Source organism: Pygocentrus nattereri, chromosome 22 (genome assembly GCF_015220715.1).
Source record: "Pygocentrus nattereri isolate fPygNat1 chromosome 22, fPygNat1.pri, whole genome shotgun sequence".
In the NCBI taxonomy this organism is placed as follows: domain Eukaryota; kingdom Metazoa; phylum Chordata; class Actinopteri; order Characiformes; family Serrasalmidae; genus Pygocentrus; species Pygocentrus nattereri.
The window spans coordinates 34,770,439-34,790,438 of record NC_051232.1 but is presented as its reverse complement, the minus strand read 5'-3'; the positions used below and the strand labels follow the sequence as shown (position 1 = coordinate 34,790,438).

Sequence of the window (20,000 nt, the reverse complement as noted above, 5' to 3'; positions counted from 1 at the left end):
TCGGGCAGCGTTTCTTGATATATAGTTGGTCTCTGCTGTGTGCAGCACAGTCTTAACTGCACCTGTGAATGCAGTGAACAGTTTACTGACAGTGATTCCTAAACCAACGCAGTGCTGTCCACAACTGATGCGCCCTGGTTTTTTTTGCCGTACAGAGAGACCCCTGGTTTCTGGCCTTGCTTAATACATTTTAGAGTTTTTTCCAGATTCCCTGAATTTTTTGACGGCATTGTAGAGGGAGAAATACCCAAGATTCTTTAATCTCATTAATCATAAACTAATCAAATTAACCGCTGCCCCACCTGTTTTTCCAGCATTGTTCTATAATACTTATACTAACGATGTTCACTGTCTGACGTCAACCAGAGGACGACGGGTTCCCCTTCTGAGTCTTGGTTCTTCTCAAGGTTTCTTCCTCTTGCCCTTAGGGAGTTTTTCCTTGCCACTGTTGCCCTGGCGACGCTCATGGACCCGGATTTTCTTTCTGTACTGCTGATTGTTCTGTAAAGCTGCTTTGTGACAAAGCGCCGTATGAATAAACTTTGCTTGGTTGCTGTTTGCTGATGCACTTTTTGCCAGTGCCGAGCCTCGACCCATTCCTGCTTATAATGGACTAGGCCTAGTCTGGACACTCCTTTCACACTCACGCCTGAACACATCACCTCTTTTAATTGTTTTCTTAACATTTAACAACATACCTAATCTTAATCTGCCTCCATTCCAGCGGTTCAAAAAACAACGAAGTTGAAGAGATAAAACAGGTCAATGTAGATTTATAAATAACTTTCTCTTTATTTTCATTTCACGCACCGTCCTAACTCTTCTGAAATTGTGTTTGTCCGATTACATGAATTTTCATCATATTGGTTTGTAGCTGGATGCGGTGAGGCTGTCCTGGTAACTCAACATATACAGTTACTTAACAAAAGGTCAGTTTGGGAGTTTTAGGTCACCCTGAACGATTCATAACTTTACTTCTAAATCAACCATTTATTCAGAAGATGCTACGTTTATCTCAGTAAAACATTTTACATTTTGTTTTAAAATTATTTTAATTAAATAAAATCTTGTGAATTTTCTTTGTCATTCATCAAAAAGCCCTGGTGTCCTAGGGCACTAAATCATGACTTTATCCACCTTGCCTTGCCCAAGTCCACTTCATCATCTTTATGTTTTAGCAAAATAAACAAATTAGAAATAATCAAAATATGTAAACTGAATTATTGCATACACAAAACAAGCTAAGTGTATTGTTTCAATGTTTAACATATTTGCTGTTAGATTTTGTTCCCCGCGACCCAGGAGGATGAGCGCTTTAGAAGATGTGTTAGATTTTGTTTGTAAGAGAGCACAGCTAGTGTGGATTTTTGGTCAGATGCGAGTTCCACCGGAAAGTATTGTGTTTTTACAAACATTTGGGTTTTTTTACTCACAGCAGTGAACCACTCCTGTAAATTGGAGTTTGCATCAGACCAGGAGATTCCCACTGACTGGTTCCCATTCATCACCATGGAATTTGAAGTTGCAGACACAGTTGCTTCGCAGACACGCATGAACTCTTTGGGAACAGAAAGTGACTTTCAGCCTCAAAAACATGTCAGCGGTAGAGCTTACTATCATTGCCAGGCAAGGTCAGGGTCAATGGCTGGACCAGCAGTCCGAGACACAGAAACTCACGTATCACAATTATTACCATTCAGAAAAATGTGATCAACAAAATGTAACTGAAGAACGCCCCGTTTATATTTCAAGTCCACTTGAGTGTTCAGTAACTTTTAAGTGGTCATCCATGACTCCCTGTTTCAAAGGGGGGTATGAGGTGACACAGGCCAAAGTTCCTCAGTAATTCATTAGCATGAGTAAGATCAGGCAGTAGAGTGTTCACTGTTCAGACAACAAGCAAAAGGCTTAACCTGACCAGGCCTGGAATAAACCTGCCTGGAACAGAACACAACTGTGTTTTTCACCCATGTACAGTAATGGAGGTGGTTAGAGGGGCAGAAGGATGGAGATTTGCAGAAACTGATTTTGGGTCAACAAGTCTCCAAAACTATGATTAGATGCCAGCTCCATTCTAAAAGGCCAGCCAGAAGGAAGCGTTTTCTTGCCTATAACCACAAACACGAGCACCTGGAGGTTTTATTGTTAAGATGAGACAAAACCAGAACTTTTTGGACCAAACGCTCAAGGTGTGTTTGGAATAAAAAGAGGGATGGTTACACAGAAAAGAACCTCATCCCTTCTGTTAAGCATGCTAGACGATCCTTTATGTTTTTGGCACTGTGTTTCCTCCAAAGGCTCATTATCATCTATGCATCGTATACTCCATGATGTACCAGGAGATTTCTCAAGCACCTCAAATGCTATGCTCTGTGTTCTTCAATCACATCAAGCTTTACAGGAGACTAAGCACTAAGGGCTACTTGCTTAATGTTGGCAAAGGGAGATAGCACAACATTCTAAATGCCAATTACTGTGACTTTACTGTCAGCCATAAAATGAAAACATCCTGGTTTCTACACTCATAGTCTGTTTTATCAGCTCCATTCACCATATATGAGTACTTCGTCGTTCTACAATTGGACTGACCACTGAAAAGGGGTCTAACAGAGTATCAGAGAAACAGATGGACTACAGTCTGGAACTGTAGAGCTACAGAGTGAAACTGAGCGGTCAGTGGAGCTGATAAGATGAACAATGAGCGGAGAAACGAGGACGTGCTTTTAAAGAAGCTCAGTCGGTTAATTAACCACATTTTTATTCACTCCATCATTACCAAGGGTGCCAATAATTGTGGAGATGACGGTAACTGTTAAACTTGTTCGTGTAGACACTAATGCATTCATTAACCCCCCCCTTTCTCTCCCTTTCTCTCTCCCCCCTCTCTCCCTTTCTCTCTCCCTTTCTCTCCCTTTCTCTCCCCCCCTCTCTTTCCCCCCTCCTCTCTCTTTGGGGCTGTTATTGGCTCAATAAAGAGTTCAGCAGTGTACAACAGTTCATCCATCAAAACCTTGGTTGACAGCAAAGACACTAAACAGCTGTGTCCCACGTTGGACACGGCGGGAGTCCGGGACGAACGCCGGCTTGATAACGATCTCGATATATCAGACAGGCATTCGGACCAGCTCCTTAACATGGAATCTTGTGATAAAAACCTCACACTTGTTCTTGTTCTTAATTATTCTTATCAGTTAGGGTCAGGGTTAGGGTTAGGCTTAGGGTCACTGCTCCTCGAGGAAGGGGTGGGTTAGGGTTAGGGTTAGGGTCACTGCTCCTCGAGGAAGGGTTAGGGTTAGGGTTAGGGTCACTGCTCCTGGAGGAAGGGGTGGTTTAGGGTTAGGGTCACTGCTCCTCGAGGAAGGGTTAGGATTAGGGTCACTGCTCCTCGAGGAAGGGTTAGGGTTAGGGTTAGGGTTAGGGTTAGGGTCACTGCTCCTCGAGGAAGGGTTAGGATTAGGGTTAGGGTTAGGGTCACTGCTCCTCGAGGAAGGGGTGGGTTAGGGTTTGGGTCACTGCTCCTCGAGGAAGGGGTGGGTTAGGGTTAGGGTTAGGGTCACTGCTCCTCGAGGAAGGGGTGGAAGAACGAGTGCCGCAGTACTTGAGACCAGTAAGGGTCCCTGTACTGCTAGGGGACGCAAATAAACTAACCCACAAATTCTGACAAACCGCGTTTAGCCAATGGAAAGTGTTGGTAAACAACCTCTAAACACCAGCCTGTTCAGCACTCAGTAGCAGTAGCTGATCAACCAATCAGCACTCAGCTCCATATCAACCCATTCACTTTAGACTTGCTCGCCCCCTGCTGTTCATCATTAACATTACCACCGCTTCAGTCAGGAGACGCTTCAGACTCTGGAATTATAATTTACTGCATCCCGATCGAGAAACGTGGCTCGTTAATTCCAGGTTGTTTGACCTGCAGCGTTTATTCACGGCATTATTCTGATAACGACTCTTATTCTGAAAGAGTCAGGACAGGAAGAGCTGAGTCAGTCGGAGCTGAAAAGTCCCACCGTCAGAAATCTGGATATTTTCCGCTGGATTATTGGAAAAAGCTTAAACATAATAGAATTGGGACGGAGTCCCGCTGTTAGTATCTGCATGTGATCTCACTCATAACCTATTTGACAGCTTAAATAGTTCAGATCACTGAGGCGTTATTTACCATTTACTGTTTAATTACAGCTGTTTGAGTTCCACAGTTTTGGATGTGAAATCTCTGTTTACTCTGGAGAAAAAACAACAAAATACACAAAAACGGATTTTTCTGAATCTGTAATGCAGTGCTTTACTGCTACCACTGGAGGGCGGTGATGAGTACAGCTGTGGAGCTGCAGGTACCACGAGGGCAGCAGTTTATTAGGTGTATCGCAGGTTTTTCACCAGCAGTTCAGAAGAAACTGGAAGTTTTGCTCGAAGTGTGGATTAAAACAAAACCTCTGACTGTTCTTTCAGTTTCTGTGAAGCACTTCAGTCTCTGGAGCTCCAGGTTCTGAAAATACTTCTGGAGTTTATGCAAAACAAGAGTCACTGTAAATGAATCTTTTGAATCAGATTTTGGCTTATTGAATGCACTTGATTATGAAAGCAACATTTATTTGCGCAATATTGTCAGTATTTTATTCATTTTACATCCCAAAGTCTTTTAAACGGTCTGTGTTTACACTACGATAATCATTAATATCTGCATCTGCAGAAATTCTCGGATGACACTGCCATCGTTGGATGTGTCAAGGGTGGTCAGGAGGAGTACAGGAGACAGGTGGAGGAATTTGTTGCTTGGTGTCGAATGAACCAACTGCAGCTGAACATATCCAAGACCAAGGAGTTGGAGGTGGACTTCCGTAGGTCTGGACTACCCCTGCAGCCAGTCTCCATTGAGGGGGTTGATGTGGAGACGGTCAAGACCTACAAGTACCTTGGTCTGCATCTGGACAACAAACTGGACTGGTCAACAAACACGGACACCCTGTACAGGAAAGGACAGAGTCGGCTCTATTTCCTGAGGAGACTGCGGTCCTTTAACATCTGTAAGAAGCTTCTGCAGATGTTCTACCACTCAATCGTGGCCAGCATTCTCTTCTACGCTGTGGTTTGCTGGGGAGGCAACATGAAGCGAAAAGATGCATCAAGGCTGGACAAGCTGGTCAGGAGGGCCGGGGCAGTGGTGGGAGTGGAGCTGGACTCTCTGGTAACAATAGCAGATAGGAGGACTTTGGATAAAGTGCTTTCTATCATGAACAATGATAGTCACCCACTTCACACCATCATCATGAAGCAGAGGAGTGTGTTCAGTGGCAGACTGCTGTCACAGAGCTGCACAACGGACAGACTCAGAAGATCATTCATTCCGAGAGCCATCAGACTCTTCAATTCCTCCCATCGGGGACGGGAGGCTGCTGCTGACTGAGTTTAACCCAGTCACACTACATGGACATTATTCAACTACTCAACCGCTTAATTATTTATTCACAATTACACTCCCCCAACCTCTCTTACACAAGCACATTTACTCATGGTGTGGTATTCATATATTCACATATTCACTTTACAAAACTATATTTTTTACATGTACATATTAATAATTCTATGGCACATCAGTCACTTTTATAACTTTTGTAACCAATGTCGGTTGCACTTTGCACTTTGCTCTGTGAATTTATTTATTTATTGGCTGTTAGAAAAATCTACTGCACTGCTGCATCTACAGAAAGTTCTTTACCTTGTACAGAAAGTTTCTATATCCTTATATATTTTCTATTCTTCTGTGTTTCATAGATGTTGAATATGTTTCCTACTGTATTGTGTTGTTGCTGCTGGATGCCTAAATTTCCTTCGGGATCAATAAAGTATCTGTCTATCTATCTATCTATCTATCTATCTATCTATCTATCTATCTATCTATCTATCTATCTATCCATCCATCCATCCATCCATCCATCTATCTAATAATGGACCAAACTTGACTCTAAATGGAGAAAGAAGAACACAACAGAGTCTCCAATCAGCTCTCAGTAGCAGTAACGCTAACCAATCAGCTCTCAGTAGCAGTAACTCTAACCAATCAGCTCTCAGTAGCAGTAACACTAACCAATCAGCTCTCAGTAGCAGTAACTCTAACCAATCAGCTCTCAGTAGCAGTAACACTAACCAATCAGCTCTCAGTAGCAGTAACACTAACCAATCAGCTCTCAGTAGCAGTAACACTAACCAATCAGCTCTCAGTAGCAGTAACTCTAACCAATCAGCTCTCAGTAGCAGTAACACTAACCAATCAGCTCTCAGTAGCAGTAACGCTAACCAATCAGCTCTCAGTAGCAGTAACACTAACCAATCAGCTCTCAGTAGCAGTAACGCTAACCAATCAGCTCTCAGCAGCAATAACTCTAACCAAGCAGCTCTCAGTGTCATTACTGATAGTGAGAGCTGATTGGTTAGCATTACTCTGAAGCAGACTCCTCACTTCAAACCATCCATCCTGGAGCTTATCATAGCGGTCATCGGGCGGAAGGCAGGATGCGCCCTGGACAGGTCGCCAGTCCATCGCAAGGCCACTTCAAACCACTGCTAGATAAACATCTGGGCTTTTATCCTAATGTCTGCAGTTCATGCGCCTCACCACCAGGTGTCATTAATGTGCTCTGGATTTAAAGGCTTCCAGTAACAAACCTTTTTCTGATACAGTTTAAAGAGAAGCTTCACTAAAGATTTTATAATCACTGGAGATATTTCTTAAAGATGTATTTAAAGAATAATAAAGCGTTCTGCTGCTGGCTGGCGCCTGAAACTCTGGAAACAGGCAGGTAACCACACGCAGCATTGTTCACAGTGATGGTGATAGGAACCAGACGTCCCTCTAAAAGCTCCTACAGAAAGTTCCTACATGAACTGGTTCTGAATTCACTGCCTGATGACTGAGACGCTGTTTTATGAGAGTTTAGAGAACTTCAACTCCATTCATGGTGGAGGGAGACTTGCAGGGCGCTGTGCGGCAAAATAGTCCCCAAAGAAAACTCATTATTCCAGATTTTCCACTGTTTTCCATCATCAACATTCCATATAAGCTCAGAAGACTCGTGTAGGTTCTCTGGAGGTTCTGGATGGTAAATAAAGTGTCTATATCTGTGTTGTAGTCATGGCGACGCCTGGTTCCCATCACCACCACTGTAAAGACGTCTGAACCATTTCATACCAAACCTCTGAATCAATTATTGGAGGGGATTTTAAAACATCCTTCCTGAGGAAATCTTGTGCATACCCGGCCCTGGAGGTTCTGGAAGTTCTGGAGGTTCTGGAGGAACAGAGAGAAGATATACTGTAAAATGATTGTGATTTGACTTTAACAGGTCAGTAACGGGTTTCTGAGTTCACGGATCTCCTCACAGTGGCTTTTCCTCTCTGGTCACTGCATCTGAAGCTCAGTGAAGTCCTTTAGGTTAAATCACTGAGTCGTTTGTGCAGTGTGTGCTGAAGATGACCCTGATGTGAGAAGAGAAGAGAGAGAGAGAGACGAGTCGGGCGCCTCACAGCGGATCAGCTAATCGGAGAGACGTGGTGAGAGCAAAGCCCAGCTAGCCGTGCGTGACCGGCCTGTAGAACCGCTTCGGTCCACTTCTGATGATGTAATGGTGGAGAAAACGAGTGCTGCTTTAACAACATTCATCTAAAACAGGCCATCGGAGACAGTGAAGCACTGCAGAGTCGTGTACAGAGAGACGCCCGTCTGTCTGTCTAAGTTCAGCTCAGCACTCATTTCACTGGTGGGAGTCATGACCCTCAGGAGGTCAGGATGTCAACGCAGCTCATGCAAAGTTCTGGCAAAGCAGCTGAAGCTCTGGAGGAGAGAGTGATGATGGTGTGGTGCAGAGTCAGCCAGTTAGTCTGTCTGTCAGTCTGTCTGTTGTCTGTCAGTTAGTCTGTCTGTCAGTCTATCATTCAGTCTGTCTGTCAGTCTGTGTCTGTCAGTTAGTCTGTCTGTCGTCTGTCAGTCAGTCTGTCAGTCAGTCAGTCTGTCTGTTGTCTGTCAGTCAGTCTGATCAGAAAAGGATAAACACACTCAGGATTAAAGGAAGACATTCAGCCTCATCGCTTCACATCCACAACACTCTCATTTCACAGCAGCCTCATTGCACAGTTCCCTCTTAATTAAGGGTTCCCAAATAAAGAAAACAGTTCTATATAGAATCATGAACACTCAAAGAACTGCATGATTAAAGGGTTCTTTGCATCATGAAATGGTTCCTCAGATTGATGGACAATGAGCTGTTTATGGTTCTATATAGCACCAAAAAGGGTTCTGTTATTGTTACTATGTCAAGCCTAGAAGAATAACAGCACCCTCTTTGGTGCTATACAGAACCATTTGCAGCACATGTCTAGAACGATTTCACTATGCAGAGAACCACAGGAAATCTATTGTGCTGTAGACTAGAGTCCTGTCGCCACCGCTGTGAACGTTAGATAAGGTTCTCTAAAACAGAACATTTGACATCAAACCTCTTGCCTGGTGGTTGGCGTAGTGTAGTGAGTAATAGTCTTGCCGTCTGCACTGTAGACTGGGGTTAGGTGCCCTACACTATCCCAATAAGAGTCCCTGGGCAGGATGCCTAACACTGCCTTCACCTCCCTGAGCAAAGCGACCAGACTGTGAGTCGCTCTGGACGAGAGCGTCTGCCATACAAACCAGCCTATTTACTGAATTACACAGAGGATCTTCACTGCTTTCCTTTAACTGAGTAAACAGCCGTTTCCACCCACCTCTCAGACTGAGAGCCAATTTCCCGGACCCAGATTAAGTCTAAACCAGTGGTTAATCATCCCTGCTTCAGTCCGGGTCTAGGCCTAATCAGCGTCCGGGAAACTGGCCCTTCAGAATCTTTTGTCCTGGCCTGCAGTCTGAACTGCTGGACCTCTGCTGCTGCACGCTCTCCAGCCCAGCTGATCTGTGGAATGCTGTGTCGCCATGGTGACGAGGGGGCCTGAATAAAAACAGCTCGTCGAGTTCCCCACCCCTGCTCTTCATAACCCCCCTGCTCTGTGTGGGTGTGTGGGGGGGCAAGTGCTGTGGGATGATGTCATGCGTTCCTGGAAGCAGAGAGTGAACTGAGCTGTGGGAGCTGACGCGGCCGGAGAAGACTGCGCGCTGGGCCGAGGTCAGAGGTCACAGGAGCGTGGGTGCGTAAGGAAGGACTCATTGGACTCTTCTGGGGGCAATCAGAAGAGTCTAATCCCCCCTAATGCCCCCGCCCCCTCACATTCCCTGATATACGCCCCTTTTATCATCCAGGACAGTCTGCGAGGCTCAGACAGGAGTCCTCATCACTCCTCTGCCCAGAGCTTTAAAGCGCCTGCAGTCGACACTCTTCCTCTGTTCTGTCACGTAGAAGCCTGGGGTGGATTTATGTCCCAAAAACAGGCAGAATTAATCTCTGAGCCTCTTACTGTCACCTAGAATTAAACAGGCTGTTTTTATTAGTGTGCCTGTAAGGCTGATGTTCAATCGACACATCAGCGCACAATGATTATTATATATGCATTAGTCGGTAGGTTCTAGTGCCCATACACCCCCAGCATAATTAAAGCATAATTCACCATAAACAGCATTTAGAGAATCAACAACACATGGATCCTGAACAAGGGTGCACACATTTTTGCAGCTCTAAAAGAAATGCAAATGAGCTCTGTTCTGATTGGCTGTGCCTCAGTCGAAAAGCAGTCTGTAACACTCCTTACAGCTTCCACGTGGGTGGGTGGGGCTAAACTGCTGTATTCAGGTATAAGCACACATGACATCACAGAAACAGTACATTCAAAACAGGATTTATCACTTCCTTCACAACATCAAACTCTTCTTTAAAAGGTGTGTAATTCCCCGTTTTCTCAGATATGAGCCCTTTAACTCCTTTTCTCCCACCTGTTTGTGTGCTTTTCTAAGAGGAGGTGACTCCATCTCTTCATCTGAGGTATTCATTCTTCATTAATTACTGCAGGGGGTAAAAATAATCCTGTATGTTTTTAAAGTGGGGTTAATTAGGGGTGTGACCATGGGGCCTGGTGGTCTGATTGATGTAATCTCAGACAAGCTAATTCTAATCGCACTAATCTGCTCCTAGATTATGTCCTGCCATGAAAAGCTTATAGATTACAGTTGTTTTTGCCCAAAACTGCTTGAAAAGGCAACATAATATGAGTGTGATGCAGGAACAGTGAGCAAAAAACGCTGTGTTGTCATGTATTGGTGGATTTTACTGTGAGGGATGTTAACTGGCACAACATGGACCTCTTTTAATTCAAATGTGTGAAACGGTCCAGACGTCTTTACAGTGGTGGTGATGGGAATCAGGCGTCGCCATGACTACAACACAGATATAGACACTTTATTTACCATCCAGAACCTCCAGAGAACCTACACGAGTCTTCTGAGCTTATATGGAATGTTGATGATGGAAAACAGTGGAAAATCTGGAATAATGAGTTTTGTTTGGGGACTATTTTGCCGCACAGCGCCCTGCATGTCTCCCTCCACCATGAATGGAGTTGAAGTTCTCTAAACTCTCATAAAACAGCGTCTCAGTCATCAGGCAGTGAATTCAGAACCAGTTCATGTAGGAACTTTCTGTAAGAGCTTTTAGAGGGACGTCTGGTTCCCATCACCACCACTGTGAACAGCTCTGACTCAGTAAGTTTATCTAGAACAGAGAACCGCCCTGTTTACGTCTTCACCATCTAATCATGCAGAACATTCCCCTTTAACCTCCCACGTAAAGTGATTCACTTGCTGGACTGCAGTGAGATGCTAATTCAGTGGGTCACCTAATTTCAGAATTCCCCACTGAAGGCCTTCAAATTAAGAGTCCCACAAAGATCTACAAGACAAGAGGAAACAGCCATAAATCCCATTTACATAACAGAACATGAGTATGGATTATGTATTTAGATTACAGTAACTCTTATATGTTAGAATACTCACTCAGTAAACTCAGTCAGACCCTCTTTAAACATGACCAGTGTTTTATTAACTATTATAAAATCACAGGATTTTTCATGAAACATTAATCGAAGAATTTAAATGAAGAACTTCTATCCCGTTTTCCCCCAGTGCCTCAGCAATATTTGTTCTAAATGTGTTCTGAAGACTGTTAATGGGCTGTAATGGAGCACATTACTGCACACACTAAGGACAGCGTAACCGGTCTTCTGCTTACAAACCAACCGAGATGTCGGGATAAAGTCAAGAAGACGAGAACACAAACCCTTTGGAACAGCTACCCGCATTATGAGGGTTCTACAGTGTGTATATATACAGTGTTTATCTGAATGTACAGGTTCTGTCCACATTGTGTTTACCCATTCAAACAGTCAGAGTGGGTTTGTACATATTCGGGGCTCTAGGGGGAGCGCTTGGTTTTATTAGGTTATCTTTATTAACTGTTTATAAGAATGCAAGTATAGTTAATCAAGAGTTATTAATCTAGAGTCACGCTATGTGCTATATACGAAATTATAAGCTCTCATATTCCGTGCACTAGAAGATGAATAATAAATATTCATAAGAAGAAAGCGCCCCCCCGGCAGGCCGACTTGGTACAGTCCACTGTTTTCCGTGCGTTTCTCACTGATGCCGCTCTGACCCGCTCTGAGCCGAGCTGGACCGGAGCTGGACCCGAGCTGGACTCGTTTCTCTCACCGTCTCAACCCGGAATAAACTACAAACGCCCGTTTTCACACGCAGGTGAGTTCAGGTTCTGTCAGCGCGGTGGTTTCGCATCTCGTGTTTGGTGGTTTCGTTCGGCCGGAAAACGCTTGAAGTTGGCGGAGTGCGCGGCGTTATTAAAGGGGAACCCCACCGACTTTTCAAAAGTCCTGCGTAATAAAATTGGTGAGACGTAAACAGAGCGGTTCTCTGTTCTAGATAAACGTAGTGGTGGTGATGGGAACCAGACGTCCCTCTAAAAGCTCCTACAGAAAGTTCCTACATGAGCTGGTTCTGAATTCACTGCCTGATGACTGAGACGCTGTTTTATGAGAGTTTAGAGAACTTCAACTCCATTCATGGTGGAGGGAGACATGCAGGGCGCTGTGCGGCAAAATAGTCCCCAAAGAAAACTCATTATTCCAGATTTTCCACTGTTTTCCATCATCAACATTCCATATAAGCTCAGAAGTCTCGTGTAGGTTCTCTGGTTCCTCAGAAACGCTGCAGAGAACACAAATATATGTTAGAGAAGGAGGATTGTGGGTTAGAATAAAATAATGGTCGCCTTTAAAGGCAGAAATGGTCAGTGAACAGAAAAAATCATATTTTGCTCTCAAACTATTATAGCTTAATAACAGATTAATATTCATTAATAATAGCACCGCATTCATAGCCCACCGTCTGCAAAAGCTTAAAGGGGAACTCAAAAAAACAATTTTTCAGAATACTCCATGATGGAAAAATATGTAAAATGATGGTAAACTAGTGGGATATCTGGGATAATGAGCTACAGTTTGGCCCTCTGGGCTGCTGGAGGGCGGTGAGTATGGATGTGTGGTGCCGGTTGGGGTCTTCGGCCCTCTGGCCTGGCAGAGCGGATGAGATTATAACTGATGAGAAACGCTCTGACCTCATGCAGTGTCCTCCCATCTGGAGACGTGGGATGTTATAAGCCCATTCCTACTGAGTTTGGGCCGTGTGTGTGTGTGTGAAGTCACATGATTAATGAAGCTCATTAACTTGTAAAGATGCTGGTTTTTGTTCCTTGCTGCTGCAGCAAGGCTCCTGGAACGCTACCTGCGGTGGTAACGAGGTCAGGGTCAGGTGCAGCGGCTGAGCTTTACTGGGGGAGGATATGAATTGAGCACAAACAGCCTCAGACAAGCCAAAACATGATCCCGTAACGTTTGTGTTTGCAGGCGGAGAGACAGGTGTTGATGGAATTGTGGGAAGGTGAGCATTATTCACTGTAGGCACACAGAGCTTGGAAGTTCCTCGGAAGTTGGTGGTACTGGAAAAACAGGACTGTTGGTTAATAACGGATCAGTTAGTGGAACAGGATCGGGGCTATGGTTAATTCTGCACGTTCAACAGAGCAAATTAAAAACGGACAGAGTTTCTCAACTCAACAGTTAAAAACACCAGCTGGACACTCGGGTCACTCACTGCTGCTGGTCTCGCTCTGACTGGACAGTCAGTTAAACACTACAGTGTCACTGCTGGACTGAGAATAGTCCACCAACCAAAAACATCCAGCCAGCAGCGTCCTGTGGGCAGCGTCCTGTGGGCAGCGTCCTGTGGGCAGCGTCCTGTGGGCAGCGTCCTGTGGGCAGCGATGAAGGCCTAGAGGATGACCAGCACAAACTGTGCAGCAGCAGATGAGCTGTCGTCTCTGACTTTACATCTACAAGGTGGACCAACAAGGTAGGAGTGTCTAATAGAGTGGACAGTGAGTGGACACAGTGTTTAAAAACTCCAGCAGCACTGCTGTGTCTGATCCACTTGCACCAGCACAACACACTCTAACACACCACCACCACGTCAGTGTTACTGCAGTGCTGAGAATGACCCACCACCCAAACAGTACCTGCTCTGTGAGGGTCCATGGGGGTCCTGACCACTGAAGAACAGGGTAACAGAGTATCAGAGAAACAGATGGACTACAGTCTGTAACTGTAGAACTACAGAGTGGAACTGAACGGTCAGTGGAGCTGATAAGATGGACAAACGAGGAGGTGGGCTTAATGAAGTGGCCGATCAGTGTGGCGTGAGCGTCATTATGTTTGTATTTGTTTTAATTATTATTTTATTGATAATAGTGTAAATTGTGCTGCTGTGTAAAAATAATCCACCAAAACCTTTTTATGAATAGTTAAAAATGCAGTGTAATGATGTAAATGTGATTTATAGGTTTATCATAAAAGAGTTTTTATGCCTAAATATGTCATGAAGACTTTATTTGTGGTCAGTGATCTTTAATCAAAGAGAAACCTTTTATCTTTCCATAAATAAATCACTGCTGTCCAAACAAAACCTCATGCACTATATTTCCAAAAGTATTCGGTCGTCTGGCTTCACACACATATGAACTTGAGTGACGTCCCATTCTTAATCCATAGGGTTTAATATGATGTCGGCCCACCCTTTGCAGCTATAACAGCTTCAGCTCTTCTGTGAAGGCTTTCCACAAGGGTTAGGAGTGTTTATGGTCACATTTGTGACACTGATGCTGGACGAGAAGGTCTGGCTCACAGTCTCCACTCTAATTCATCCCAAAGGAGTTCTATGGGTTTGAGGTCAGGACTCTGTGCAGGCCAGTCAAGTTCTTCCACACCAAACTGGCTCATCCACGTCTTTATGGACCTGCTTTGTGCACTGGTGCTCAGTCATGTTGGAGCAGGAAGGGGCCGTCCCCAAACTGTTCCCACAAAGTTGGGAGTGTGAAATTGTCCAAAATCTCTTGGTGCTGAAGCTTTAAGGGTTCCTTTCACTGGAACTAAGGGGCCGAGCCCAACTCCTGAAAAACAGCCCCACACCATGATCCCCCCTCCTCCAAACTTTACACTCGGCACAATGCAGTCAGACAAGTACCGTCTCCTGGCAACCGTCAAACCCAGACTCGTCCATCGGATTTCCAGATGGAGAAGCGTGATTGGTCACTCCAGAGAACACGTCCCCACTGCTCTAGAGTCCAGTGGTGGCGCTTTACTCCACTGCATTCCACGCTTTGCATTGCGCTTGGTGATGTAAGGCTTGGATGCAGCTGCTCAGCCATGGAAACCCATTCCATGAAGCTCTCTACGCTGTTCTTGAGCTGATCTGAAGGCCACATGAAGTTTGGAGGTCTGTAGTGATGGACTCTGCAGAAAGTCGGTGACCTCTGCGCGCTATGCCCCTCAGCATCCGCTGACCGCTCTGTCATTTTACGTGGCCGACCACTTCGTGGCTGAGCTGCTGTCGTTCCCAATCGCTTCCACTTTGTTATAATCCCACTGATAGTGGACTGTGGAATATTTAGTAGTGAGGAAATTTCACGACTGGACTTGCTGCACAGGTGGCGTCCGATCACGGCACCATGCTGGAATTCACTGAGCTCCTGAGAGCGACCCATTCTTTCACTAATGTCTGTAGAAGCAGTCTGCAGGCCAAGGGGCTCGGCTTTATACACCTGTGGCCATGGAAGTGACTGGAACACCTGGATTCAGTGATTTGGATGGGGGAGTGAAAACTTCTGGAAATATAGTGTATCTCCAAAATGAGAACTTTACAGGAAAAGGAAATATACTCTTTTAATGTAAGTCAGTGGAGCAAGACGTCTTTCCAAGTCGTTTTGGGCCGTTCATCATGAAATTCACACACAGTGTAAAGAACCGCGGGCGTTTTCACATTGACACAAACTGGAAAACGACAAAAATGAATATACAAGGTTTTGTTTGACAGTAGCGATCTGTTGGTCTCTGTTCGACCCCCTCAGTGAGGATCAGAGCGGCGCGCTGCTCTCATTAATATGATTAATTGATTTGGAGAGATAAGCCCGTTAATCAGCGCGGGGCTCTGCCCAGCGCCGGACCGTATGTCTCAGTAAGCACAGCTTGTGCCTCTTGTCTCTCTGCGGCTTCGGTTCTGCTCCTGACTGCATACATGAACTCCATCTCCCAGAATCCTCTAGGAGATCAGCAGGCCTTTTGTGTTCTTTGGTTTTTGGATCTGGTTGTCTGGTTTTATGTTTGTGCTTCTTTGTGATTTGATCATCTCCTGTTGATGGTCTTCAAGTTTTGCCAAAGCCTTTAATGATCAAGACTCATTTTCCGTTTTTGCCACAAATGTCTTGAGTGTTTGGGTTTTAGTCCAGATTAGTTTAATGTCCCTGCTGCCCCTGATCAGCTGATCTAGGCTCTTAAAACATCCTCTTTATTTTTCATCTTCTAATAAGGACATTTATCAGCTTCTTGTTTTGAATCTTCCCCTTCCATCTTAAACAGTGCAGACTTATTATTGTAATGCATAATTTTACAGTAATAACTGTTGCACTATTTAAGGTGGAGCGGGAAAATTTGAATGAGATTCTGGCGGATAAGAAGCCGACTACGGCGTTGTGGATTTTTTTGATTAAGGTGATTCTGACTGTGAAAATGTCCTACATGGAGGTTTTGGCTAATAGCTAACAGCTAACCCCAAGAGACTGGTTTTTCCTTCCTCTCCCTTTTCCCTGTTAACTCATTATAGTCCGATGTCACTCCTTTGACCGTAAACCAGACTGACTGCTGAGTGTGTTGAATGAGGCCGGACTGACTCCTAGTGCAGGTGGACCGGCAGCGGAGCTCGTAAAGCTCTTTGCTGAATAATGTGAGGAATGCGGTCTGTCTCCCTCGTGTTTCTGAAGGGGGCTTATCTGATTTGGCTCTGCTGACCAGTCTTAGCAGCTTTGAGTTTTCTCTCCATTCAGAAACTTTATGTAATTGTATCTGTTTATATAATCAGGCCTGAGTGGATAATCACTGCTTATTGCTCACTGCGCAGGTTTATTCTGTGGGAAATATGAGACGATTAGTCTCACGAAGTCCCTGCTGGTGATTTTAACTCTGATTTAAAGTTTTCTGTGTTTTGTTTTTTAGGTGAAGATGATGCTCATCTGTGGAATAAACAACCTGCAGAGGGACACGGTGTGAGGATAGGAGTGGCTTTGTGTGTGCGTGCGTGTGCGTGCGTGTGCGTGTGTGTGTGTGTGTGTGTGTGTGTGTGTGTGTGTGTGTGTGTGTGTGTGTGTGCGTGTGCGTGTGGGTGGAGAGAGTGGATGAAACCATGTCCATCTCAATCAAGCAGGAAAGGACAGTGTGTGTCCTGCTGCCCACCAAGGAGATGCTGGACATCACTGTGGGGGTAAATGTTCACTCCTTTAAATGTGAATTATGCAAATGAAATTCAAATTTAAGTCCATTTGTCTTGTTGCAAGAACCAAGAACAGACCTGATCATTACACAATATTCAAATACTTCAGCCCCCAAGTAATTTTTTTTATTATTATTAATATTGTTCTATTTAGTCTTATCCAGAAACTGTATCTGCACTCTGTCTTCATATATTCCAGCTGGTTTTTGCAGCCACCCCAGAACAGACTCTCCATCCTGTGTTTACCTTAAAAATGCTGATCATTAAACGGTCATTGATCAGCGTCTCGGACGTCAGACGACAGACTTGTGTCTGTTTAATGGTAGAGGTGCCGATGTGGCTCCAGCGGAATATCACAGTGCTTTACGATGATTTCAGTACATGAAAAGTCATAATATATATTTCTGATAAGTAATACTACATTAAAACATTACAAATAAAAGCTGGGAATTTCTAGGCGGTGACCATATCCACGATATTCTGAAAAAAAGCAGTAACATGTTTTATTACGATAACAGTAAATCATATTGCCCAGCACTGTTACATGTAATAATTATGCAGTAAGTGGAATATGAAAGTCATGGTGGCAAAAATGTTACATTTTCACATTATATGAAGATATTTAATCAGTTTGGAAAGGACACATTTGAAAAGTGTGTACTTTAGAAGTCTTTACAGTGGTGGTGATGGGAATCAGGCGTCGCCATGACTACAACACAGATATAGACACTTTATTTACCATCCAGAACCTCCAGAGAACCTACACGAGTCTTCTGAGCTTATATGGAATGTTGATGATGGAAAACAGTGGAAAATCTGGAATAATGAGTTTTGTTTGGAGACTATTTTGCCGCACAGCGCCCTGCATGTCTCCCTCCACCATGAATGGAGTTGAAGTTCTCTAAACTCTCATAAAACAGCGTCTCAGTCATCAGGCAGTGAATTCAGAACCAGTTCATGTAGGAACTTTCTGTAGGAGCTTTTAGAGGGACGTCTGGTTCCCATCACCACCACTGTGAGGAGCTTTTAGAGGGGGACGTCTGGTTCCCATCACCACCACTGTGAGCGGCTCTGACTCGATTTCTCAGGGTAAAATTAAGATCTGAGAATTGGTAGAATTAACGTACTTAAATCGTGTCTCAGTTTATTGTCTGTCCTGGTTCCTCATATACGCGTTGGTTCTTATAGCCCTGACTTTCAGCTGCACATACGGTCTGTTTTTCTGTGTCACATGTTAATCGAATCTCTGTGTCCTGTTGTGTCCAGCTAAAGGGTACAGGACAAGAGGTCTTCTCTCGCGTCTCTGAGCTTCTTGGTGTGAAAGAGATTCACTACTTCGGTCTGACAGTCGTCAAAGGTGAGGAACCATCTGACCCGAGTTTCTTGTCACACCTTAGAGGCCAGTTTCACTCACACTTCACACACACGTTAATTCACAGTATTGTAGTGACATCACACGCCGAGCTTCACTAACTTCAGCCATTCAGCAGCGCAGCAGTTTATGAGAACATTCATAACTGACCCAGCAAAGGCAATGAAACAGTTATTTAGGAAATACTTTAAAAGGTATTAACTGGTATATTTGAGTGTATTCATTTGCTTTTATTTGATTTGTTGCTGTACTGATAACCAATGAAAGCTGAAATCTAACGGCTGAGTTTTCCCGCTGTGTTACTAGCGCCCTGTCCCAAACTGCATACTAGCTCACTGAGCAGTGTGAACATATAGGTCGTATCTCATTAGAAGTGCACTCATCAGTGCAGTGGGTGAAGGACAGAAGTGTGTGGTTTGGGACGCGGCATTAGATCAGCCAGTGAGACTGCTCTGCCGAGCTGCTTGTTAGCGGCGTTTCTGAGCGAGTTATTCCCGGAAAGTTTAAACATGCCCCTTAATCTGGAGATGAACTTTCTGTTGTTCAGTGATTCTGATCCAGCCCGAATCGGCACTGTCCGCTGTATCAGCTGTCGCTCCCTGTAAACCGCAGCGTCTGATCTCGTCTCGTCTCTCCTTGTTTCTCACCTCTTTTCTCCGTTACTCTCAGCTCCCTCCTCCTCACATGCCTCCATAATCTGGTGTTGCTCACCTCTTGCACAAGACTGGGGCAACTAAAGCCTGAATTCCAGCTTTATTAACTTCATTAACGCTGGCATGTGTTCATACATTCCAGGAGAGAGAAGCCCAGAGAGAGAGCGAGAGAGAGAGAGAGACTTGGAGAGAGAGGGAGAGAGAGAGATAGAGAGACTTGGGGGGGGGGGAGAGAGAGAGAGAGACTTGGGGGGAGAGAGAGAGAGTGACAGAGAGACTTGTGGGGAGAGAGAGAGAGAGTGACAGAGAACGACAGAGAGACTTGGGGAGAGAGAGAGACTTGGGGGGGAGAGAGAGAGAGTGACAGAGAGACTTGGAGAGAGAGAGAGCGTGACAGAGAGACTTGGAGAGAGAGAGAGAGTGACAGAGAGACTTGGAGAGAGAGAGAGTGACAGAGAGACTTGGAGAGAGAGAGAATGACAGAGAGACTTGGAGAGAGAGAGAGAGTGACAGAGAGACTTGGAGAGAGAGAGAGAGTGACAGAGAGACTTGGAGAGAGAGAGAGAGAGAGAGAGTGACAGAGAGACTTGGAGAGAGAGAGAGAGAGAGAGTGACAGAGAGACTTGGAGAGAGAGAGAGTGACAGAGAGACTTGGAGAGAGAGAGAGAGACAGAGAGACTTGGAGAGAGAGAGAGAGTGACAGAGAGACTTGGAGAGAGAGAGAGAGTGACAGAGAGACTTGGAGAGAGAGAGAGAGTGACAGAGAGACTTGGAGAGAGAGAGAGAGTGACAGAGAGACTTGGAGAGAGAGAGAGAGTGACAGAGAGACTTGGAGAGAGAGAGAGAGTGACAGAGAGACTTGGAGAGAGAGAGAGTGACAGAGAGACTTGGAGAGAGAGAGAGAGAGAGTGACAGAGAGACTTGGAGAGAGAGAGAGTGACAGAGAGACTTGGAGAGAGAGAGAGTGACAGAGAGACTTGGAGAGAGAGAGAGTGACAGAGAGACTTGGAGAGAGAGAGAGTGACAGAGAGACTTGGAGAGAGAGAGAGTGACAGAGAGACTTGGAGAGAGAGAGAGAGAGAGTGACAGAGAGACTTGGAGAGAGAGAGAG

At 44.8% G+C, this 20,000-nt stretch overlaps 1 protein-coding gene across 2 annotated transcripts in view; it reads left to right on the top strand.

Moving 5' to 3' along the window:
* Positions 1-11,585: 11,585 nt before the first annotated feature.
* zgc:172136 (uncharacterized protein LOC566376 homolog) overlaps positions 11,586-20,000 on the top strand; it is a 31,183-nt gene continuing 22,768 nt past the window's right edge. The window contains exons 1-3 of one of the 2 annotated variants that reach the window (XM_037533118.1): positions 11,586-11,731; positions 16,591-16,855; positions 18,131-18,221. In XM_037533118.1, coding sequence (XP_037389015.1) covers positions 16,778-16,855; positions 18,131-18,221 — 169 coding nt within the window. In that variant the 5' untranslated portion in view covers positions 11,586-11,731; positions 16,591-16,777. Of the gene's footprint in view, positions 11,732-13,374; positions 13,400-16,590; positions 16,856-18,130; positions 18,222-20,000 lie in introns of those variants that run through there. The other variant, XM_037533119.1, reaches the window with a different exon arrangement.